The 20,191-nt window shown below is 29.2% G+C and overlaps 1 protein-coding gene across 1 annotated transcript in view; it reads right to left on the reverse strand.

Annotated features, from left to right (window-relative positions):
* The window catches only part of LOC129958386 (dihydropyrimidinase-like), a 97,578-nt gene that overhangs the window by 73,988 nt on the left and 3,399 nt on the right, over positions 1–20,191 (reverse strand). The window contains exon 2 of the mRNA XM_056070848.1: positions 7,686–7,873. Coding sequence (XP_055926823.1) covers positions 7,686–7,850 — 165 coding nt within the window. The 5' untranslated portion in view covers positions 7,851–7,873. The remainder of the gene's footprint in view (positions 1–7,685; positions 7,874–20,191) is intronic.

The following is a 20,191-nucleotide window of genomic DNA, read 5'->3' on the forward strand; positions in this document are numbered from 1 at the left end:
TATACAGTTTTTTCTTCAATATAAATAATTCAAAAATGAAAATATTTCAGTTGTTTTAAAACATTGATAAATAATTATACGAAAAAATTGTTTTGGAAAATTAAAACTTCGTTTGTTTATCATTATCTAACCGTTTGGTTTCAATACAGTTATTTACTTGACATGTTATATAATTGTGAAAATGGAAACAAGTAAACATTTTTCACTCATTTTATGATTTGTTAGAGCTATTTTTTTTTTTTTTTTTACATTTGCGCGTTTTTGACTAAAGTATATTATTTTAATAATTCCAAACCGCAATTATTATTTAGACGATTGATTTAATTAAATTTAAATTCAAATCAATGGCGCCATCTGGTCGTAAATTTCAGAAAAGAAAATTATTCTTAGATTTCAAAACAAATAATATATTTCACAATTCATTCTTATGAGGACATAAAAATAGAAAAAAAAATTAAAAAACGTTTTTATTCTCATTAAAATATCGATACATTTTGTCTAAAAATTGGACGTAGGGTCAAGACTATAACAACCTGGCATACTAAATACAATACTATTAAGTAATTAAGACTAAATGAAAAAACCATTCATTAAAAATATAGAATATTTTATAAAGCTAATAACAATTCCAATTTGTTAATTTTGATTAAACATCCATTGAAAAAATAAATATTTATGTTATTCAAGATCTCATAGACATTAAATCAATAATAAAATTAATTCTTTGTTTCCAGCAAAATAAATTTGTCATTCTGGGCAAGACATTTTCAGTGCCGCTAGAATTGAACAAAAAATGAGTGACAAAGATAAATCTAACAGCGAGGAGCATCAACCGGCATTTTTTAAATGCTGTATTCGAAAACAAAATCCTATTCAAGCGTGAAATGCCATAATTTCCGGTAGAGAACATGCTTCTTCGTTGTTCGTACAATATTAACTCATTCTGTTTATCATAAATGAAGACAGAGATGATTATCTTTCCCCAGAGAAAACCTTGACACGCAAGAATTAAATTGCTGCGCCCCACCGCGGCGCCGAGAATAGAAACCATGTTCCAAAACAGAAGCCATTTTGCACTGTTGGTTTAGCAGATATCAGTTGTAAACTTATAAATTTTATTTTAGGAGTTCCCATTCGGATAATTTTTTTTTTTTAATTAGAGAGGTGAAGAAGCTTTTCGGACGGCTTGATGATTAAATTAATATGTGGAGTTCGTTACATTATCATTTAACAGAGATGTTAGAAAAAATGAAATGAAAACGAATGACTATATGTCTTCACGAATTTTTTTCACATGGTATTCAATCAATTTCGAATCAAATGTCTATTGTTACGGGAAAAATTTCATGAGGAATGATTCAGTTGAACATCCCAGGTTAACGTTTAGTTTCAGTTCATTGTCTCCTTAAATGATAATTTAAAAAACAAACAACAGTACACTTTATTTAAATGCTTTTTTTTGTCATGAAATTATCGAAAAATTAATTTTAAGACATTTTATAATTGAAATTGTTCTGTTTTTTACTATTATTATTCTTCTACACGAAAAGTAAAGTATGGTATTTAAAACTAACAGATTTAGTTAACATTAACTATACAGTAATATCGTTCGAAGCGAGATTTAATTTTGTCTTCAGAAAAAGTTGTCTTATTAATTGAGCTATTTTTATCTAGTTACTCCCACTTTTTTCGTAAACAATCCTACTTTAATTCAAATTACCTATCAAACAGATGCTATTTTATTTTATTAAAAGTAACTTTTTACCTCGTTTAAAATTTAACTTAATACTTTGGTGACGCTGTTTGACTCATGTCTGTGTTTCATATTTATTATCTAATTAAATGACCCTTTATTTTTCTATAGTTAAGAGATGCTAACAGAAAAGACTAATTTATCAAGAAATTTTGTATCACAGGCGAACGTTATGGCAGTAAAAGTGTTAATGGAATCCAAACGTTTGTTTGCCTGCTAATTGCTAATCAAAACGTTTGTTTGCCATGCTATTTAAAGGCAATAGTCAGATATGTATAAGACTATTTGATCACAAAATTATTTTATTCACTATAATATTTTATATCATATTTTTGAGCAATGAGAATATACAGTTACATTAATTTAAACGCTATACAAGTTTTAAACAGAAATTTCTTTTAGAAGGATATTTACATCTTTCCAAAATTTTAGACTCGCTATTTTAACTGTGACGAAGGATTTTCTTGTTTTGAGATCGCTTTCTGGAAGTTTGTCCCTATTTAATGCCTCGCAAGACCGATGTGATGATATCATCTGCTTTCACTCACTTTGTATACAGTTACACACAAAAAAGTAATCATTTGGAAATGCATCGTTTGCACGTGCATTCCAGCATCTTTCCAAAGATTCTGTTACGTTGTACAGAAGAAAAAAAAGTTGAGTGGTATAAGCGGATTTTGTGATATAAGCGGATATGATGTAATTTATCTTTTGCAGACAAGTGTTTCGACATTCGGAAAAAAGGTCCCCCCCCCCTCATATTTCCCATATTTATTTACAACTTATTAAAAAGGACATGTCGTAACGATATGTTGCTGAATGTTTGCTCTTTTTGTGATAACTAGTTCATCCGTTGTTGCTTGCTGAAATGCTACTTTACATTCTGTTATTACATCATTACTCAAAATGTAAAGTAGGGTTTCGATCATTATTCGATTGCAAATATTCTTCACAACCTTATTAGTGCCAAAAATGATTCACAAATATTTTTACTAGGTCGAAATTTAGGAAAATGATGTTTAATCAATGACGTATGAACACAAATTTAATTTCATATAGCTTAGTAAATTTAATTGCGGAATTTTGAATGAAAATATTTTTCAACAAAAGAGTATACATACAAAATGGAATAAAGATACTATGTTATCTTTAAACGGCTCGAAAGCATGGTGAAAATACTTGTATATCAGCTTACACAGTTTGTTGTTTTATCACCTGTTTCTGTGGTGTATTTTTTATGCTCCTTTAGTTGGCTACAGGTGTATAAAAATAAATAGAAAAATGCATTAAACTAGAGAGTCAAGTTGCTTCATAATCGAAATCTTGTTTATCTTTTCTGAGAAACATATATCCTTTTCAAGAAAAGTTACATTTTCATACACAAAGTACGAAAAATATAATGCCATTCTCCTGTGTGAAATACTGAAAGCATATGAATAAAAACATTTGATATTTTGATGGACAAAAAACACATTTTTGGAACATATATAAAAAGGGAGGAAATTTCATATGCCGATGTAACACCACATTTTAGATTTTTATCGAATGTTGGAATACATCGGTGTATCACTGCTTCCACAAACATTTGGATACGATGATTTAAAAATCTATCAAGGAAAATGGATCAAATCCGTCAAAAGATTGTCTGTCGTTCCACCGATTCCAGTGTATGTGAACATGGTAACTCAAAAGCGTAACTAAAGTAATGATATTTGCGATGTGGTTCTCCCATTATGCCAGATTTTGAACGCATTCGGTAAAAGGAAAAGATCCAAATGCATATTTCATTATGTTTACTGTATCAAGAAACTTTGCACAAAACGTACTACATCTTTAGTTACATATGAGAAAGACTAGGGGAGGACACTTCCAATCGTTATATGACGGTATAAAATCAATAAATGTGTATATATACAATCGATCAGTCTGTGACACTGGGCGGAGTTAAAAATATCCAGGTCTTTTGGTCTGCGTCATTATCAAATGCGAAATCCTAACTTCTATATCGGCATCTAGCGACGTAAGATTTTTTTTTTAAGTTTAAATCGACTGATTTATCGGTATACGAAAGTTAAGCATAATTAAAATGAGTTATGGGGTCACATACTTCATATTTTATTTACATTTTTTAATGAAGGATTGTAGCAAAGATCAATGAGCTGAAGGCTGCAACGTTTGTCATATTTATGATGATTCATTATATTCTCACTTCATGGAACAGTTGGAAGGTATTTCTATTATTTTCTTTCGACAATTTCAGTTTTTTTATTGCATTTAGCAATGACTTTTATTCTGTTAGCAGATCATTATATGTTTCGATCTTTTTTTAATGATTAGTTTTGAATTGAGCATTCGTGAATTTTTTTTTTAATTCATAGATTTCAGGACCTTAATTGTTCACTTTTTTACAATTAAAGAGCACTACAAATTATATAATTTTTATTTCTTAGCATTCTGCCTATGTGCATGAGATTTTCTACTACAATTTTCGCTTGTTAATCTGTGACAATTAGAAGATATTCTAACAGAATAACAACCCTTTTCTAGATCAACATAAATATACTGTCTGTAACACTTAAAAAAGTAAAATTACTCAGGTTAATGATATTTAAAAATATATCGGTCTTTTTCTATTAATAAGTATTATTTTCAGGTTAACTAAGCATCTTCTTAGCATTTAAGTTAGAAAGCGTTAATAATGAATGCAATTTGCATATCAGAAAAAAAGGCATTTGTTCTGAAGCTGCCAGTACAAGCCGATTTTTATATAAATTAAATAAAAACTGAATAATTCTCTCATTCTCAAAATAAAACAAAGTTTGGATTACTTGACTGAAAAGCATTCCATCTAATTAGAAAGAAATTAATTAGAAATCATTTTTATATATAGGAAGAGAAAGGCATGTCAAGTGGCATGAAGAGTGACTGCATTTTTTCCTTTAAGGTCGTTTGTGTAATAAATATTATCATCTGCACTGTTTCACTTTTTATGACTTCCTGAGACTAGAAAGTTATCAGCAAATGAGATAAAAACATCAAAGCATCAAGAGTTACGGTTGAAACAGTTGCTAGTCTTTAACGCCGTTTGACAGTTTACTTCTGAGTTGTTAGACAACGAAATAGAATAAACGTTTATAGGAAAGTATGAATTGAACAATTTGGTAAGCTAATTGCGATAAATATATAATTGCTCTGGAAAAAATATTATAAGTGCTTCCTTTATATTCCTTGAAATTATCTGTAATAAATATACAATGTAAATTAATTATTTATATTATTCTGTCTTTGTAAATCTGCTCATTCACTGACTATAAAAAATGATATTTTGTCATATTATCCATAAAATATTGGGTAATATTTTCTTCTAATTTGGTTATCTTTCATTCTTTCATAGTATAAATAGGGAATTATTCAAGATGCAATAATTGTTTTTCCTCTACTAGAAATATTCAAGAAACATTTATATTTTAATAACTAGCATTGTATTAACAATATTAATAAACATTTAATCTAGCAGAAAAATAATACTGTTTCATACCTCTTTTATATGATACAAAATGGATTTCTTTACCTTTAATTCTAGATACCCTTCCTTACTTTCAAGTTCATAACAGATTATGGAAATTATTTTTTCTTCAGATAACATATCTATGTAAAAATGTTACTGCTGCATTTGCCTCGGCTCTGGCAGACACCATTTCACAATGCTCGCATTCTTCTTGTTCGCCAATGACAATTCCATGATTTGGACATCATGCCCTGATTACTTGCAACGTTTATTTTAGTTGCGATGGGATTTTACTTCAATTCCCACGCCCCGGAATTGACTGGCGAGGTATAAATGACGGAACACACAACAACAAAAAAATGTCATAATAATGATAACGAACATGGGGGCTTATATGGGAACCATCACAAAGTGAAAAAGAATTTCAATTGGGACATTTTAGATCTCGGATACACAATCTGGATATTAGTTAATTATGGGTAAAAGGCTCAGATATACGAATCGAACCTTTTCGCCCCTCAAAACTATAATAAAAGTTACTGAATATGTAAAAAGGAAAGAATGAAAAATCATTAAACGATTTATTTTACTATTACCTATATGTAATGATATCTACTTTAAATTTTAATTAATTTCCTGTAATTTTTTATCTTAAACTAGCCCATACTACTTTATGCTAAAATTATCTTATTTCCTGATCTAACTCCCATTTTTTTTTCTTTACGTAATTAATTCTAACACGCGCTTTAAACAAAATGATGACTATACAGTTTTCACGGTGCAAGCGCAGGGTTAACGCTCTAACTGCATTCCTTCCACAGATACCCATGATTCCCTTTCCTGAATCGACAAGTTTCACAGAAATCCCTGTAAGAATCCGTGAATAAAAAGCCCTGAAGGAAAAAAAACTTCTTATCACTTTTCTCTTCATCGCCTTGTACAAATTACGCTCATCCGTGGAAAATTAAATTGAAGCTAAATCCAAAATTGTCTTCTTTCAATCTGACATTGAGAGAAATTTGTTACACATAAGTATTGTCATATTGCGGCATTCGTAATTGCTGTATTAGGATGACAATATTCTAAATAAAGTAAAGGTTGGAAAGGTAATTGATACGCTATGTTTTTTAAGAATTAATTGAGCTAACTCTTTAGTGTTTTTTAATATTTGTTATTTATTAATAAGCTAGAAACCAGGTCAAACTGTCAAAATTCGAGATCATCCCGTTTGATCCGAAGGCATGAGTAATGGTTGATTCGGAAAAAGGAGATATCTTTTTCATTTCACTAGTTTCATATCTTTAAAAACAGAATTCTGTATTTTTTGGCCATTACCTGATGTTCTACAGATTTGAAAATATATTCAGTTATGTATTCTTGATGAGAATGATACTGTAATATTTTCAAAAATCAATTCTTAGTTAATTGAATCACACGATTGAATATCGCATCCATACGAGTGGCGGCACGTAGCAATGGGTTTAAGAAATAATTGGTAAAGACATTTATCATTATGAATTTTTAATTTATAGACCAAAAGGTAAAACATAATTAGAATAAAAATCATGCATAGTTTATAGATCAAAAGAAAAGTGCGATTTGCTTTCTTTTATTAAATTAAAACCTGCTGTTATTAAATTAATTTTTATTTTTAGTTAATTCTAACATTACACACGTTTATAATGCAGTATAATTTCTATATGAAAGTATACAAAATTGTACCTTTTCTGTTATGTAATTGCTTTTAACCTCAAAATACCATTTTTACTCATTTGAACGATATAATTAAAAAATTTTGAATATTAAAAAATGAAAGCGGTTTTTAAAAGCAAGTTTTTACTAGTGTACGAAAAAATATTTTTCATTCAAAAAACTAGGGGTGAAAATAAAAATATGAAAACATGAGAGCTATTGATAGATATACAATAAGGAAACTAAGCCACTCTGCATATCACAAAAAAGAAAATTTATAAATATTCCTTAAAAATTAAATTATATTATGAATGTGGTTAATGTTACAATAAATTTAATTACCGTCAAAGTCGCAGTTTTTATTCCTTTGCATCGATTTTTTTTTCATTTTCCTTCTTTGATTTTAATATTAAATATGCTTAAAGTACTGCCGTCACTAAACAGACGGGAACTTTGAGCAGGGATTGACAGAGCTTGAGTGTGAACTTTGAGCCGAGATTGGGGATCCAAAAATGGCTTTAATTTCTTACACCCTTACTGAAGTCTAAAAATAAATTTGCACATGGCCCATAAAGGTTAAATTACTGCAGTGGCTGAAAGATTTTGTAGATACTACTTAAGATGCTCATTTGAGGCAATTTAGTGGCTAGGAACATAAAAAAAACCTAGATAAAAATGGAAAGCCTCTCATTTAAAAAGCTTGCCGAAAAGATACTAAAATATTACACTTACTTCGGAAGAGTTATCTCCAAATGGCCGCGCTTCAGTCGTGGCTGTTGAACGCACACTTACAATCTCTTCTTCCATATTATCTTGAGATCCGAAACGAACTCCTTTCTTTTTCGTAAAATCTGATACTGAAGAACCTCGACTTATCTCACCATTGCAAATAGACATCAGATAGAAAAAGAGACTAGCACCTGGCGAAAGAAGGAAGAAACTTCGGGTAAATAAAGAAAACTTTATGCTTATTTATGATGTCGAGAGTAAAAAAAAGACAAAAGAAAGCAGTGAATCGAGTCGAAACGACAAATAAGTCGCAAATTTTAGTACACTTTTATTTAAGTTGACTTATGTTTATAAAAAGGAATGTGGAAATCGACTTATCGTTCACCTTCTGATGTGCTAGTGTTTTCAAATTTTCTTCATTTCCTTGTTTTCGATAACAAAACAGTATTTTAATATTTTCAGAACTTAATTATAATTTCATAAATTAATTCAGTTCTGATTCTGTATGAGCGACGCCTTCTGATAAACCAGAGAAAAATACAGAATTCAAGATTTCGTAATATTTAAAATTATGAATAATAAATATTAAAAAGTAGAAGATAATTCAAATAAAAAAAGTATATTTCTTTTATACTGTAATAAAAGGCTTGTTTTCAAAACTGTTTTTATTCCTTTATTTCAGTTAAATCTATCCATTTTAAACGTTTTATGCCTGCTGATGATAATATTTATAAATTATCCACAATTCAAACGTTTTTTTTTTTTTTTTTTTTTTTAATCATTATAGTGTAGGATTGATTTCATCTTTCAAAGTTCATTCGTTTAAGACTGATTAATACATACGATAGTAAAGCCGGTAGACCATAATTTCCTTCATGATGATAAAACTAAATTAAGAAAAAAAAAAGACATTAAGTTCACAGCCCTATCTATTCAAGTACAGCAGATTCACCTCATTGTGTCTTTTGAAGAGACAATTACCCTTAAGTAACGACCTTTAAATGTTCCACGTTCGCTGTGCTATATACTTATCAGCACATTAAACAGCATTTCATTCGTGCCATGATTGTTGGTATAACGATCGTTTTGTTACTAAGTCAGAAGCACCCTAAAATGAGTTTCTGCTACAATGAGTTGTTTCATTTCTACTACTTAACAATAAAAACATATTATAAATAATTTTTTTTAGGTTAGTCAAAAAGATTTTTTTTAAAAAAATTGCCGTTAAAGTCAATATTTAGTAAAAAATGAAAAGTTAAATAAAATATCTTATCAGAAAGCTAAAAAAAAAAAATGAAGCAACTTTTTTTTTTATTTTTTTCACTCACGAGGATAATTTATTAAAATTGTCAAAAAAAAAAAAAAAAAAAAAATCAAACTCGAAATTTTGACAAATTTTTATGTTTCAGATCTCCCTGAGTCCGAAAAATTATGTCGATCTATTTGTGAACACGCTAACACAGAAATACTTTAAGCTGGACAGATGAAATTTAGTATGTAGACTTTGCATCAAATGAATAGATTTCTATCATATTTTAACTGCAATACATTCAGAAGAAGTTGCTGTATATGGAAGAGTGAAAGTGAACAAGCTTATTTAATGTTGTTAAAAAAACTAAATGGATGAAATTTGGCACACAGTTTCAGTATCTAAAGTGTAGATCCGTAGTAAATTTTGAACCAAAATCGTCAAGGGTTGACTGCCGGTCGATCTGCATATGTGCATGCACGTAAATGTGATAATTCAAAAGCGCAACGACTTAACCCTTTCTAGGGCCGTGGGAAGTATGCTTCCCACCAAATTTATCAATTATGTAGGTTGGCATAAGTTCTGACAAATTTTTTAGTAAGTCAGAAACTTAGATGCTTCAGTTCTTTATCTCAGACAAAATGATGTGTCTTGATTTGTTACTTAATTATTAATTAACCAAATTAATTAATTAAATTAAATTAAATTTATCTAATAAGCTAAAGGAATCCCTTTTCTTATTCTAATTTCAAACTTAAAAATATTTTAACATAATATCACTAGAAAAAAATGGCCCTTTAAAGGGTTAAATGAAATTTGTTATATGATATAGGTACAGGAATTGCAGTTCTTTGTTAATTTTTGGTTTCAATCATCTGAAAAAAAAAAAAAAAAAGGCTTTCTAAAAGGCATAATCTGTTTTTTCCCACGATACTACGAAGCGTAAAATGCTCATGAGTGGGACTTCAAGAATAAAAATGTGAACAGCTGTGTCTTTCACGGCCTTGTTCAAGATCCATAACTTTTATTTGGTAGTAGGGAATAACATTTTTATTAGGGAGCATGAGATAATGTTTTTGGAGAGACTTCTCCTGCTGATTTTATTGAAAATTTGGGGATTAAAATATGTAAAAGCGTGAATTGCAGATAAAAATACTCAGAATAAACTGGAATTTTAAACGTATTCATACTATATCAGGATTTTCAATGAATGCTTAATAATTTTCATTCTAGTAGTTTTTACTATAGCTTAACTTCTTTCTGGTATAATTTTCAGTACTTTTTCCTTATACCTTTCTGTTTTAATACCATCCTTTTGATGAAAAAAATTAGTTTCTGCTTCTTAGTACGCTAATAAAGAAGCGTTTTTAACATCTATTTACATTTACTGCTTTTTGTTTCTAAATTCGTTACTTATAATTCTTAACTATAAATATTATAGAATTTTTAAATCAATTTTTTTATAAAGTCTTAGCATGGTTAAACCTCTCCGTTGGAATCAAAATTTAACAAATCAATAACCTGATACTGAAGTTATGAAAATATTAAAACGAATTGTCATCGCAAACGCACAACTGCAAAGAATTTCACATCTCCAGACATCTGAGAGTGTAAAATCAATTGCAAAGTTCCATCTTCAGATGTAGAGGTCAAGTAAATTTAAATAAAAGCGTGAAGTAAATGACCTAATATTCTATACAGAGTTCAGATAATGACAGATTTTGCTATATCAGGTACCGGCTGATACTGTTACTACAAAATCTGTCCGGTGAGTACGGTGAAAACCTCGCTTACGGACAACATTTTTTATTTCACAAGAAAGCACGAAGATACAGACAGCAAAACATAACCGAAGAGTACACAAAAAAAGCACTTGCAGTAATATTGAACAATACTAGGCAGTAAATTGCTATGGAACAACTGCAACAGCACAAAACACTCATACTGAAATCACTGGAGATCAATACAACAAAACGATTTCACTCAATTACTACCGGGTTTTAATAATCTCCGTGAGAGGACAAAGAAGCTTCTTGAAAGATATCGTATCTTGACTCCTAATCGAGATATTGCCAAAATGTTAGAAGTTTCGAGAATCGTCGTTTTTGTCGCCAAATTCATCACTAAATGATCATCAAGACTGGGAACACTAATCTGGTAACCATTCAGTAGCCATTAAAATAACTGTAAAACGTTTGTCCATTCCATAAAACTAAATGAGCAGAGAAGTAATATCACAAATACTTAATGGAACCAGATATTTTTAATTGATACTTTTTTTCTTAATATAAACGGTATAAACGGTTCTTAATATAAAAGGTAAGAAATAATATAAAAATAACGCATGCTAACAGCTTAGCCGAAGTGGAGCGGCGGATTTAGGATAGATGATATATCATCGATATGATATTTTGTATTTGATTGATATAGTATTATTGAGCCGAAAACAAATGAGGCGGAGGAGAATATATATCGGTATCCCGAGAAATAATACCGAGTACTTGATACTTTTGGTCTGTATCAATTTCGTGTGCCCGATACCTATGTATACCTTATACAAAGTATCAGGATGATACAGTATCACCCAAACATAATTCGGCAAAAGCGATGAAACAATGCGAACACAGAAAGAAATAGAGTACTATAAAGCCCAACTGTAAGATTTAAAAAACAAATGATCCTTAAACCATTCTGTGCAGCGAGAGCAAGTAATATAAATTTGTTGATTTATTACTTGGCAATGAAATAATCAGCTGTAAGATAGCAAATAGAACAAATAATACGAAAGCATTTTAAAATATTCTATAAAGATTATGTGGATTAAAATAAAAGCGATACACTTTGTAAAATGCAGACTATTTATCTTTCAAAACTGGGAATGCAAAGTATAGTTGGGAAATATTATGATACACATTTACAAGATCTTGACGGATAAAAAAAAATGGCATTTGTGTACCCCAAATTATTTTAAAAGTATCTATTGCGTTATTTATAATCATGCTGAACATTATTTATTGTAATAATCAGCATAATACGCCATCTTTAATAGTATATGCCATTTTTAAAAATATTCCTCACTAGAAACAAATCTCACAATTTTGAGATGTAGTTAGTTGTTTGGAAGCATGTTACATACTAGAGTATCTTTTTCCAAATGTCCAAACTATAGTCCTAGGAGGACGCAAAAACCTCTAAGAGTTTACTGTGCCTCAATAGCATCTATTTGGTTGTAAACCGAGGACAAGAAAACGAGGACAGTAACTGAGCCGGCAATTCACTTTCCATGCTACCATTACACCGACGTGAGAGCATTTGATCTTGGAGAGATTGAACTTGCACTAAATCTTTTAAAAGTTTTGAACCCAGGATCGTCTTTGTTACTTTAAAGTCGAGGCTTTACCATCAGGCCACCTCTACCGCATTAGAAAAGAGCCTCTGTTTCTAATCGTATGAAAAACACAATAGTGAGCTGTCTTTTTTTTTTTTTTTTTCAAACTTCTATATCACATCAACGTACGAATCTACAAGTCCCTAAAATTTCACTTTGTACTAATCAGATTAGGATTATGTTAGTTATATTGAAGTCTAATTTCGAAGCAACACGAAGGTTGTTTTCGGACGTGCCTCAGAATTTAAAATGTCGAGGACAACTATTAAATCAATACTCTTTTACCAAACTTCCTCTCCGTATTTACGAGAGAACGTTTGATTCCCATAGATTTAATGTAGTACACCAGGCCGTTAATGGCGGAACTCGATGACGAGTTTTGAACCTAGTACTTTCCACTGCCTTAGTTAAGACTGCCACCGAATCACTGTTGCCTCAGCACACTAGTGATCACAGGCAGAATAGTGACTGGATTTCATGATCCAACAATCAAAATATCAACAAAACCAATATCTATTATACATGAGAAGCTGGCATTTAATTTGCCCTCTTTTCTTACATATAAACTGTATTAATTTTATGCGTACAGATTTTTAATCAGAAGAGAAATTTTGTATTTGTATTTCATGAAACAGAATAAGGTAAAGTTTAATGGTTCCTTAAATCACTTTTATATTGGTTTTAATTTGCCGACAAAAATACTCCTCGTAGAAAAAAATTAATTTATCGATTATTATAGAAACGAATGAGCAGTGGAAAATGATCACAAAAACTTATCCATGGCATTTCAAGGAAAATGGGTTTTTTTAATCATGTCTTTCTGCGAATAGTAACTCAAAAATGTATTGAATTACAAAGACGAAATTCGATATGTGGTTTTTATAACAAAATTATAGATTTCTGACAATTTTTCGGGCGAAATCCATTGTTTCTAAGAGAAGTCTTTTTTGTTGTTCTTATGCGTGTAAATATAATTCGAATACTGAAACATCTTGTTGGATATTATTCGGTATACTGTTTTATCAGAGCTGTAGATCTATATAAAATTTTGAATGAAATCCGTAAAAGAGTTGACTGCCTTTATACTCGAGTGTTGTGAACGCAATTACTCAATAACTTAACGACTTAAAAATTGATAGATAATCTTTTCACAAAATTATTGATATGCATCAAATTTTGAATTTCACTCTAGTATTTAATAATTATTTTGAATTTAAGTTCTTATATTCTACAATTTGCCTATTTTCAAGTTCAAGATATCAATGATTTTTGAAGTCCATGAAAAATATAATTTTGATTCGTTTTTAATAAATTAGGGAAAATCCGCATTTTTGTTATAGAATGAAATAATCTAAGACAACTTCAGAATGAATTCGATATCAATCTTCAGGTTATAAGTATTTTGCGGAGCAATTTAGCATAACAGTTTTCTTTTATAAACTCACATCTATCAAAAATTTTGAATAAAAAAAGAAGGAAAACAGGATATTTTATAATGGATTGTGTGTACTTCGAAAAGAAAAGAGGCAGATTGATTATATTGTTATTAATATTAGATAATAATTATCACTTATTTTTTAACTCATTAATCTCGCAGCTGATTGACTACTTTCCATTCAGACTGCTATCATTTATTGAGTGCTAGATTAAGAGCCATATCGCGGCTCCGAGACTGAGCAGTAAAAGTCTAGACAAAGTTATAAATCTCCGTCTAGGCGGTACCGCCCTTACACCTTCGGGAGAAGAATTGTTTGCGAACAGCTCTCGAGCAACGATTTTCATGTATGGATTGGATTTGTCGCGAAACAAATCTGATCGGTGTTTCTATGAGCGCAATGTGATTCACTTTTCAAATGCCGATGTGCTCTCCGTTTCACGCGAATCTCCAAATAAATCTGCTAAGTCAAATCTGCAAATTAGGGTGTTTGTTATCTGTTGATTTACGGGACAATTGATGGTTCACGATCTCCAACCTCGTTCCCCTGATTTGCTTACAGTTCAAGCGAGCGGTTCACAAATCATTTTGTGCAGGTTGTATGGGTCTTTTGAGAACATAAACTAACGACCATAAATACATCTATTTTGCATTTTGATACTTACTGTTAATTACAGGAAACGCCCTTAATGTGCAAATTCATAAATCACTATATTTCATCATATAGTGTTTTTCTGATTCACTATAAATTGAGCAAAAAAATGATTTTTTTTTTTTATAGTTGCACTCCAAGTTATTTTGTTAAGAATAAAAAAAATAAATAAAAAAAGAGCATTCTTGCTTCCTAAGAACATATAGGCTATTTAGAATTTACTTGTATAAATATTTAAGCCTGAGAAATTCTCATATAAAACTAAATTTAAAGCATACTAATTATAAACAAATTTACATCATATAAATAATGCAGCTATTATAATACTCAATTGTAATTCATAAAAATTATATACCATGGACATCCAAAATTATTTATCTTATTTTAAAACGTAATGGCCCACAAGTTGAAATGTTCAGAAGCGTAAAATCTTTAGAGGATCCCAAGATTTCAGCGCTAGGGACCCACAATAAGCTCCACTCTTGACTATCTTGTAATACTAAAAGAACATATTTTTTTTTACTTTTTGTAAATACTTCATAGTTTATGTAGCTCCTTTTTGAAGAATATATTTATGAATATAACTGATATTTGCATAATTGTTTAAATAAATCATGTAGGATTTATTGGAAAATATTCACACAAAAAGTAAATTAAAAATAAATAAAAATTTAAAAATAGATAAAAATAATGAAATAAGAAATTATTTTTATTATATTCCTTACATTCATTTACACAGAACTAAGTGACATATTTAAAAAAAACACGAGCAGTTATTACTACATCTAGAAAAGGTGAATTCAAAGAATTCAACGCTTTTCTTTTTTTACCTATCCCTTTTCATCATTTTTCAGAACAGACGTTATATTTTTCATTTCATACTAGCTCATAGGCTCGGTTAACTCGGAATGAAAACATTTGCAAGACTATTATAAATAAAAAAAATTATTCAACTTTTTTTCATGAAATCTTCCTCAAGTTTCAGACTTTACGATTAAAATTTCAAATATCGTAACAGTTTATAACTGTAGCATGCTAAATCAACTGTTGATTAATACGAGATGTAAACGTCATACACAATTAAGTAAAAATATATTCAAGATTAGGATTTGTAATATTTGTAAGCAAAATCTGAAGATAGTTTTTTCACTGGTTTGTACTCCTATAGCATATAAATTATTTGAATACTCTTATTTATTCTGAGTTCTTGTTTCATATTTAGAAAAATGGAATTTTAAAATCCATTTTCTCTTTATTTCCTCTTAGGCTAGATTTTTGAAACATTATATTTATATGCTCTCTAGGAATATACATTTTATTGTTTTCAGAAATAAATTACCAGTTAACAAGTAGCTAAATTTTCATTATAAATCTGTGTAAAGAAAAGTTTTATAAGTAGTATAAAGCTCTTCTAAAAGTTAAATTGAAAATTGAAGCTTTATAAGTAATAATAAATTTGAGAGCAAAATGATATCTGAATTCCAAACTATCTATAATATTTATTTATAAAGTAAAGACTGAGAAGTAGAGAATAATGAAATTTAAAAAGAATAATTTTAAGTCAGAAATAAAACTGTATTTTAAAAACTTTTTATTAAATTTCACTTTTACATAGATTTTTTAGTAATAAAGGAGAATCAATGTCTAACTAAAATAAATCTCATTATATGACCATGCCTACTATCTATGAATGTAATAAATCGACGCAATTTTAATTTTTTATTCGTTGAGAAGTGAATAGAAATTAATTATGGAAAACCTCATTTTCATTTTGTTGAGAAGTAAATAGAAACTAAGTATGAGAAACCTCATTTTCATTTTATTCACTGTTAAATTATTTCAAAAAATAAAAGCTGTTGATACAAGAAATATTTTCAATAAATAAGATCACAAACTTCCTGCCGACATTGAATAACGGGAAAGGTCAAGTGAATGCAACGTATGCCATCGTAACAGTCAATTATGCATAGTTTTGAAAGTTTTTTTTATTGATACTTTCCTGTTTACATATTTACTCAGACGGAGTAAATCGTTTTGACGAGAAGATGGTTTGCTAAGATGTCAGTCACTAACTTTCCAAATTACAGTAACACGTTTATTAGCCGCGGTTGAAATGTTTATTTACTCACAGGTTTGATGAACAATTTGATAATGATTAAGAGTTACAGGAATACTTTATATCAGAAATCCATACCAACTAAACTTTTTTTATTGGTGAAAGCTTATTAAATATATTTCTTCCAGTAATCAATAGCTACTTTTGCCAGGAATTTTTCAAGCAATTAAGGAAAAACTTAAAACGTAATTTATGTCCCTCAACGAAGTAAGTAAAAAGATAAAGAAAAAATAAAATAGGATATACAGTTCTGAGTTTTCTGACAGGTAAATTATTGAAATTGCAAAGCTTCTCTTGATAACTTCAAATTAACTATTGTGAAAAAGAACTATATATATATATTAGTGCAATATATTTTTAATATTCAAAATAATAAGATTGAAATATTTTTTAAACAAAGAAACGAAACTTATTATGTATTAGGGATATGCAGAAAAACATAAAAATTTTAAAAAGTTTCTCGGAAAAAAATTTAATTGTAGAAAAATTTAAAATTATAAAATTTATTATTAATATATATTTGCCTAAAAAATAACTATATTTTCTTTGAAATGGCTGGGATTTATTTTTGTTTGTTTGTTTCAAAATGCTTTATTTTTTTCAGCGAGTTGCACAGCGAGGAAATTTTATATAACAATTGTAAATGAAAAGTAAAAATTAATGAAATAACAAGTTGAAAAATTATTGAACTTTTTTCCTTCGCTAGTTTCTTTCATTTGTTATTTTCAAAAAACTCATATTCAGTCCTTGAAAATAACCAGACACAGGTAAGGCCAAAATGATAATCAGTGCAGTCCATGAAATTAAATCATTTACTCACCACAGAAAGAAAAAATATTTAGTAATTATATTTAGCAATGTATTTATTTGGAAAGCATACATTTTATTTAACATTTTAGTGTACAGCAAATGCCGAGAAGTTCACTGATAATCACGAAATATTGAACCACTTGAAGGAAAAAAAATACGGAAATCACTGAGACAAGAACTAATCATTATATGAGGATTTGTAAGTTACATTCAAGTCACGAAACTGTACACTGATTCTGCATCTCAAATCTCAATATATCCTAAAAAAGCAATCCAATTGTCAACAATTGAATTGACTGAACAATTGACTTGAAAATCTCAACTTCAGAACCTGTTTTCTGAACTTTCACTCAGAAGCGCATCAGGACATTAAAAGGATCGTTTAGGGAATTCATATTCAACTCAAATATTATTTGATTCGTAATACAAGTAAAAAAAATACTACGCATTACCAATTGAAAACTATGTAGATTAAACAAGAAATGAAGGATTTGAAAAATCTAATTTGTTAAACTAACGTTTATAATTAACATATCTTCACTGTAGGGAACATCGTAAGTTTGAATCCTATTTTTAGATACTAGTGAGTGCATATCACTCGGAATCACAAACACGAGGATTTCTTAAACAATTTTCCGTGCCCCGACTGATCTTAAGAGACGCGGGACCTTTTTGGAAATAATATGTATTCCGTCCTGATTTGCAGTAAATTTACACTGCTTGATGGGTTTTTTTCCCTTTCCATTCTTTTGCACGTGTTTTAAACGTAAAGTTAATTAAAAAAACACACATGAACTTGAAGGGGGGGGATCACGCGGAATAAAGATATGACACATTTTTATAATTTTTAAAAATGCCCAATTTTTTTTTGTTTTAATTTTAATGCAATCTGTTTGCACAGGATTTTGACTTTGATTAGTATTAGTAGGAAAATAAGGTTGAATTTGGGGGGGGGGGGGGTATCTAGAGGGTTAATTTAACTAGGGCCCAAAATCGGGATTTAAAAATAAAAAATAAAGACTGTAAGCATTAATTTATCCCAGATATGGTTCGAAACATTTCGTTTTTAAAAGATTCTAAGGATATTGAGATTAAAAAAAGAGTGGGGCAGCGTTCTTACATTCTTAGAAGTTTTGAGCCTCTTGCAATGCTCCCCCGACCACGTGTCCTGTCTGCCCCACCCTAGAGACACCACAGAACTTAACCAAAAATAGACTGTATAATGGATTCCATAGGACCCAGTTGGGAGTAACTTGTAAAATCGGTCATGGGTACAATGAATGTTCAAATCAAAATTTCTCATTTTCTGTTGTAAAATTTTCAAAGTAATTTTATTATATCAATCAAATGCTATAAAAATTGAATCGAAATTCATTGGTAACATTGATTTTTTGATAAAAATGTATTAAAATATTATAAAACTTCAAACCGTTCCATGTGCATTAAAATAAAACAAATATATTTCAGATTTTTTAGATAGGTTTTGAAATATTTAAAAAATATTTTGCTTGCTTAATTTTATTGAAAATGCAAATTTTACTTCAAAACTTGACATATTTTAGATTTTTTGAAAATTTAAAAAATTATTATAGTAATATTGCTTGAGGTCTTCAATAAAAAAAATTCTAAAACTCATAAATGATATGTTCATGCAAAATTATATCATTATATATTTATACGACATACAGAAAAATTTCAGGTTTATAACTAAAAATATGATACGCATGGAATATTTTAAAATTTGGATAACACCATAAAATTTTGTTTTGAGAAAAAGCTAAATATATATTTAAATGGTTTGTACAGAACAGAAACATAATTAAAACAACTTACATTTGTTAAATATACATTTTTATCAAAACAATTAATGTTTTTTTTTATAAAATATATAGTACATATATTTTATACATATGTAGTACATATATAGTATTCATATGTATGAGAACGAAACTGTGATATATTGCAGCTGTTCTAAATGTAAAGAAATGAGTATGACATCCAAATATCAATTTTAAAAAACTAATATTAAACAGACGAATAAAGATATCAAAATAAATTTTTTTAATAACACGCTATCTAACTATAGATAAAAATAGAAAAACGGCAGTTTCAGTTGATTTTTCATATTTTCATCGTCCATTGTACCCTTAAAGGTCCGCCCTAGTCCGTCTCTCCATTTGGCGTGGAAGAAAATTCTAGTAGGATTTAGCTCTTTCAGAGCATGTTTCACATACGGTCAGCCTTCTGTCGACAACGATCCATCACCTGCTACATATCAAACGGGAGTCAAAATTCGGACATCGACATAAATTCTCTTCTTCGGAAATGCTAATAGTCGAAATTTATGTGTCCATAAAGACATATCAACTTAGTCAATTGTTTCAGATTCTTCAAACATTTATAAAAAAAATGGTAAAATTATTATGATTCAAAAGATTGATAACTATTTTAATTACAATTTACAATTTAATTACAGTCTTACAGTTCTGAATAATTACAGATTATTTTTCTTATTTATTATGGCTTTTTTCCTAAAAGAAATAGGGTATCGAAAAAAAATTTTCACCTTATGATTTGATTGCCACTGCCGTTTTAACACTAAATTTACAAAGATTGGTTGTAGACTTTTGTTAAAAAGAAAATTTGCATATAATGCTAGCGATTTTTGTATACTTCATGATTTTTTCTATAAAATATATACAATTAATATTTCATTTATTTTTGTAAATTGCTCTTAAGACGTGTAATATACCCAACAAGTCATGTGACTGAAATGTATTGCCTTATTAGGCTATCGGATCAGAAAACGTTATGCTCATGAACATTCCACATGTGTGAAGACAATAATTCCAAAGAAGA

This window comes from Argiope bruennichi, chromosome X1 (assembly GCF_947563725.1).
Source record: "Argiope bruennichi chromosome X1, qqArgBrue1.1, whole genome shotgun sequence".
In the NCBI taxonomy this organism is placed as follows: domain Eukaryota; kingdom Metazoa; phylum Arthropoda; class Arachnida; order Araneae; family Araneidae; genus Argiope; species Argiope bruennichi.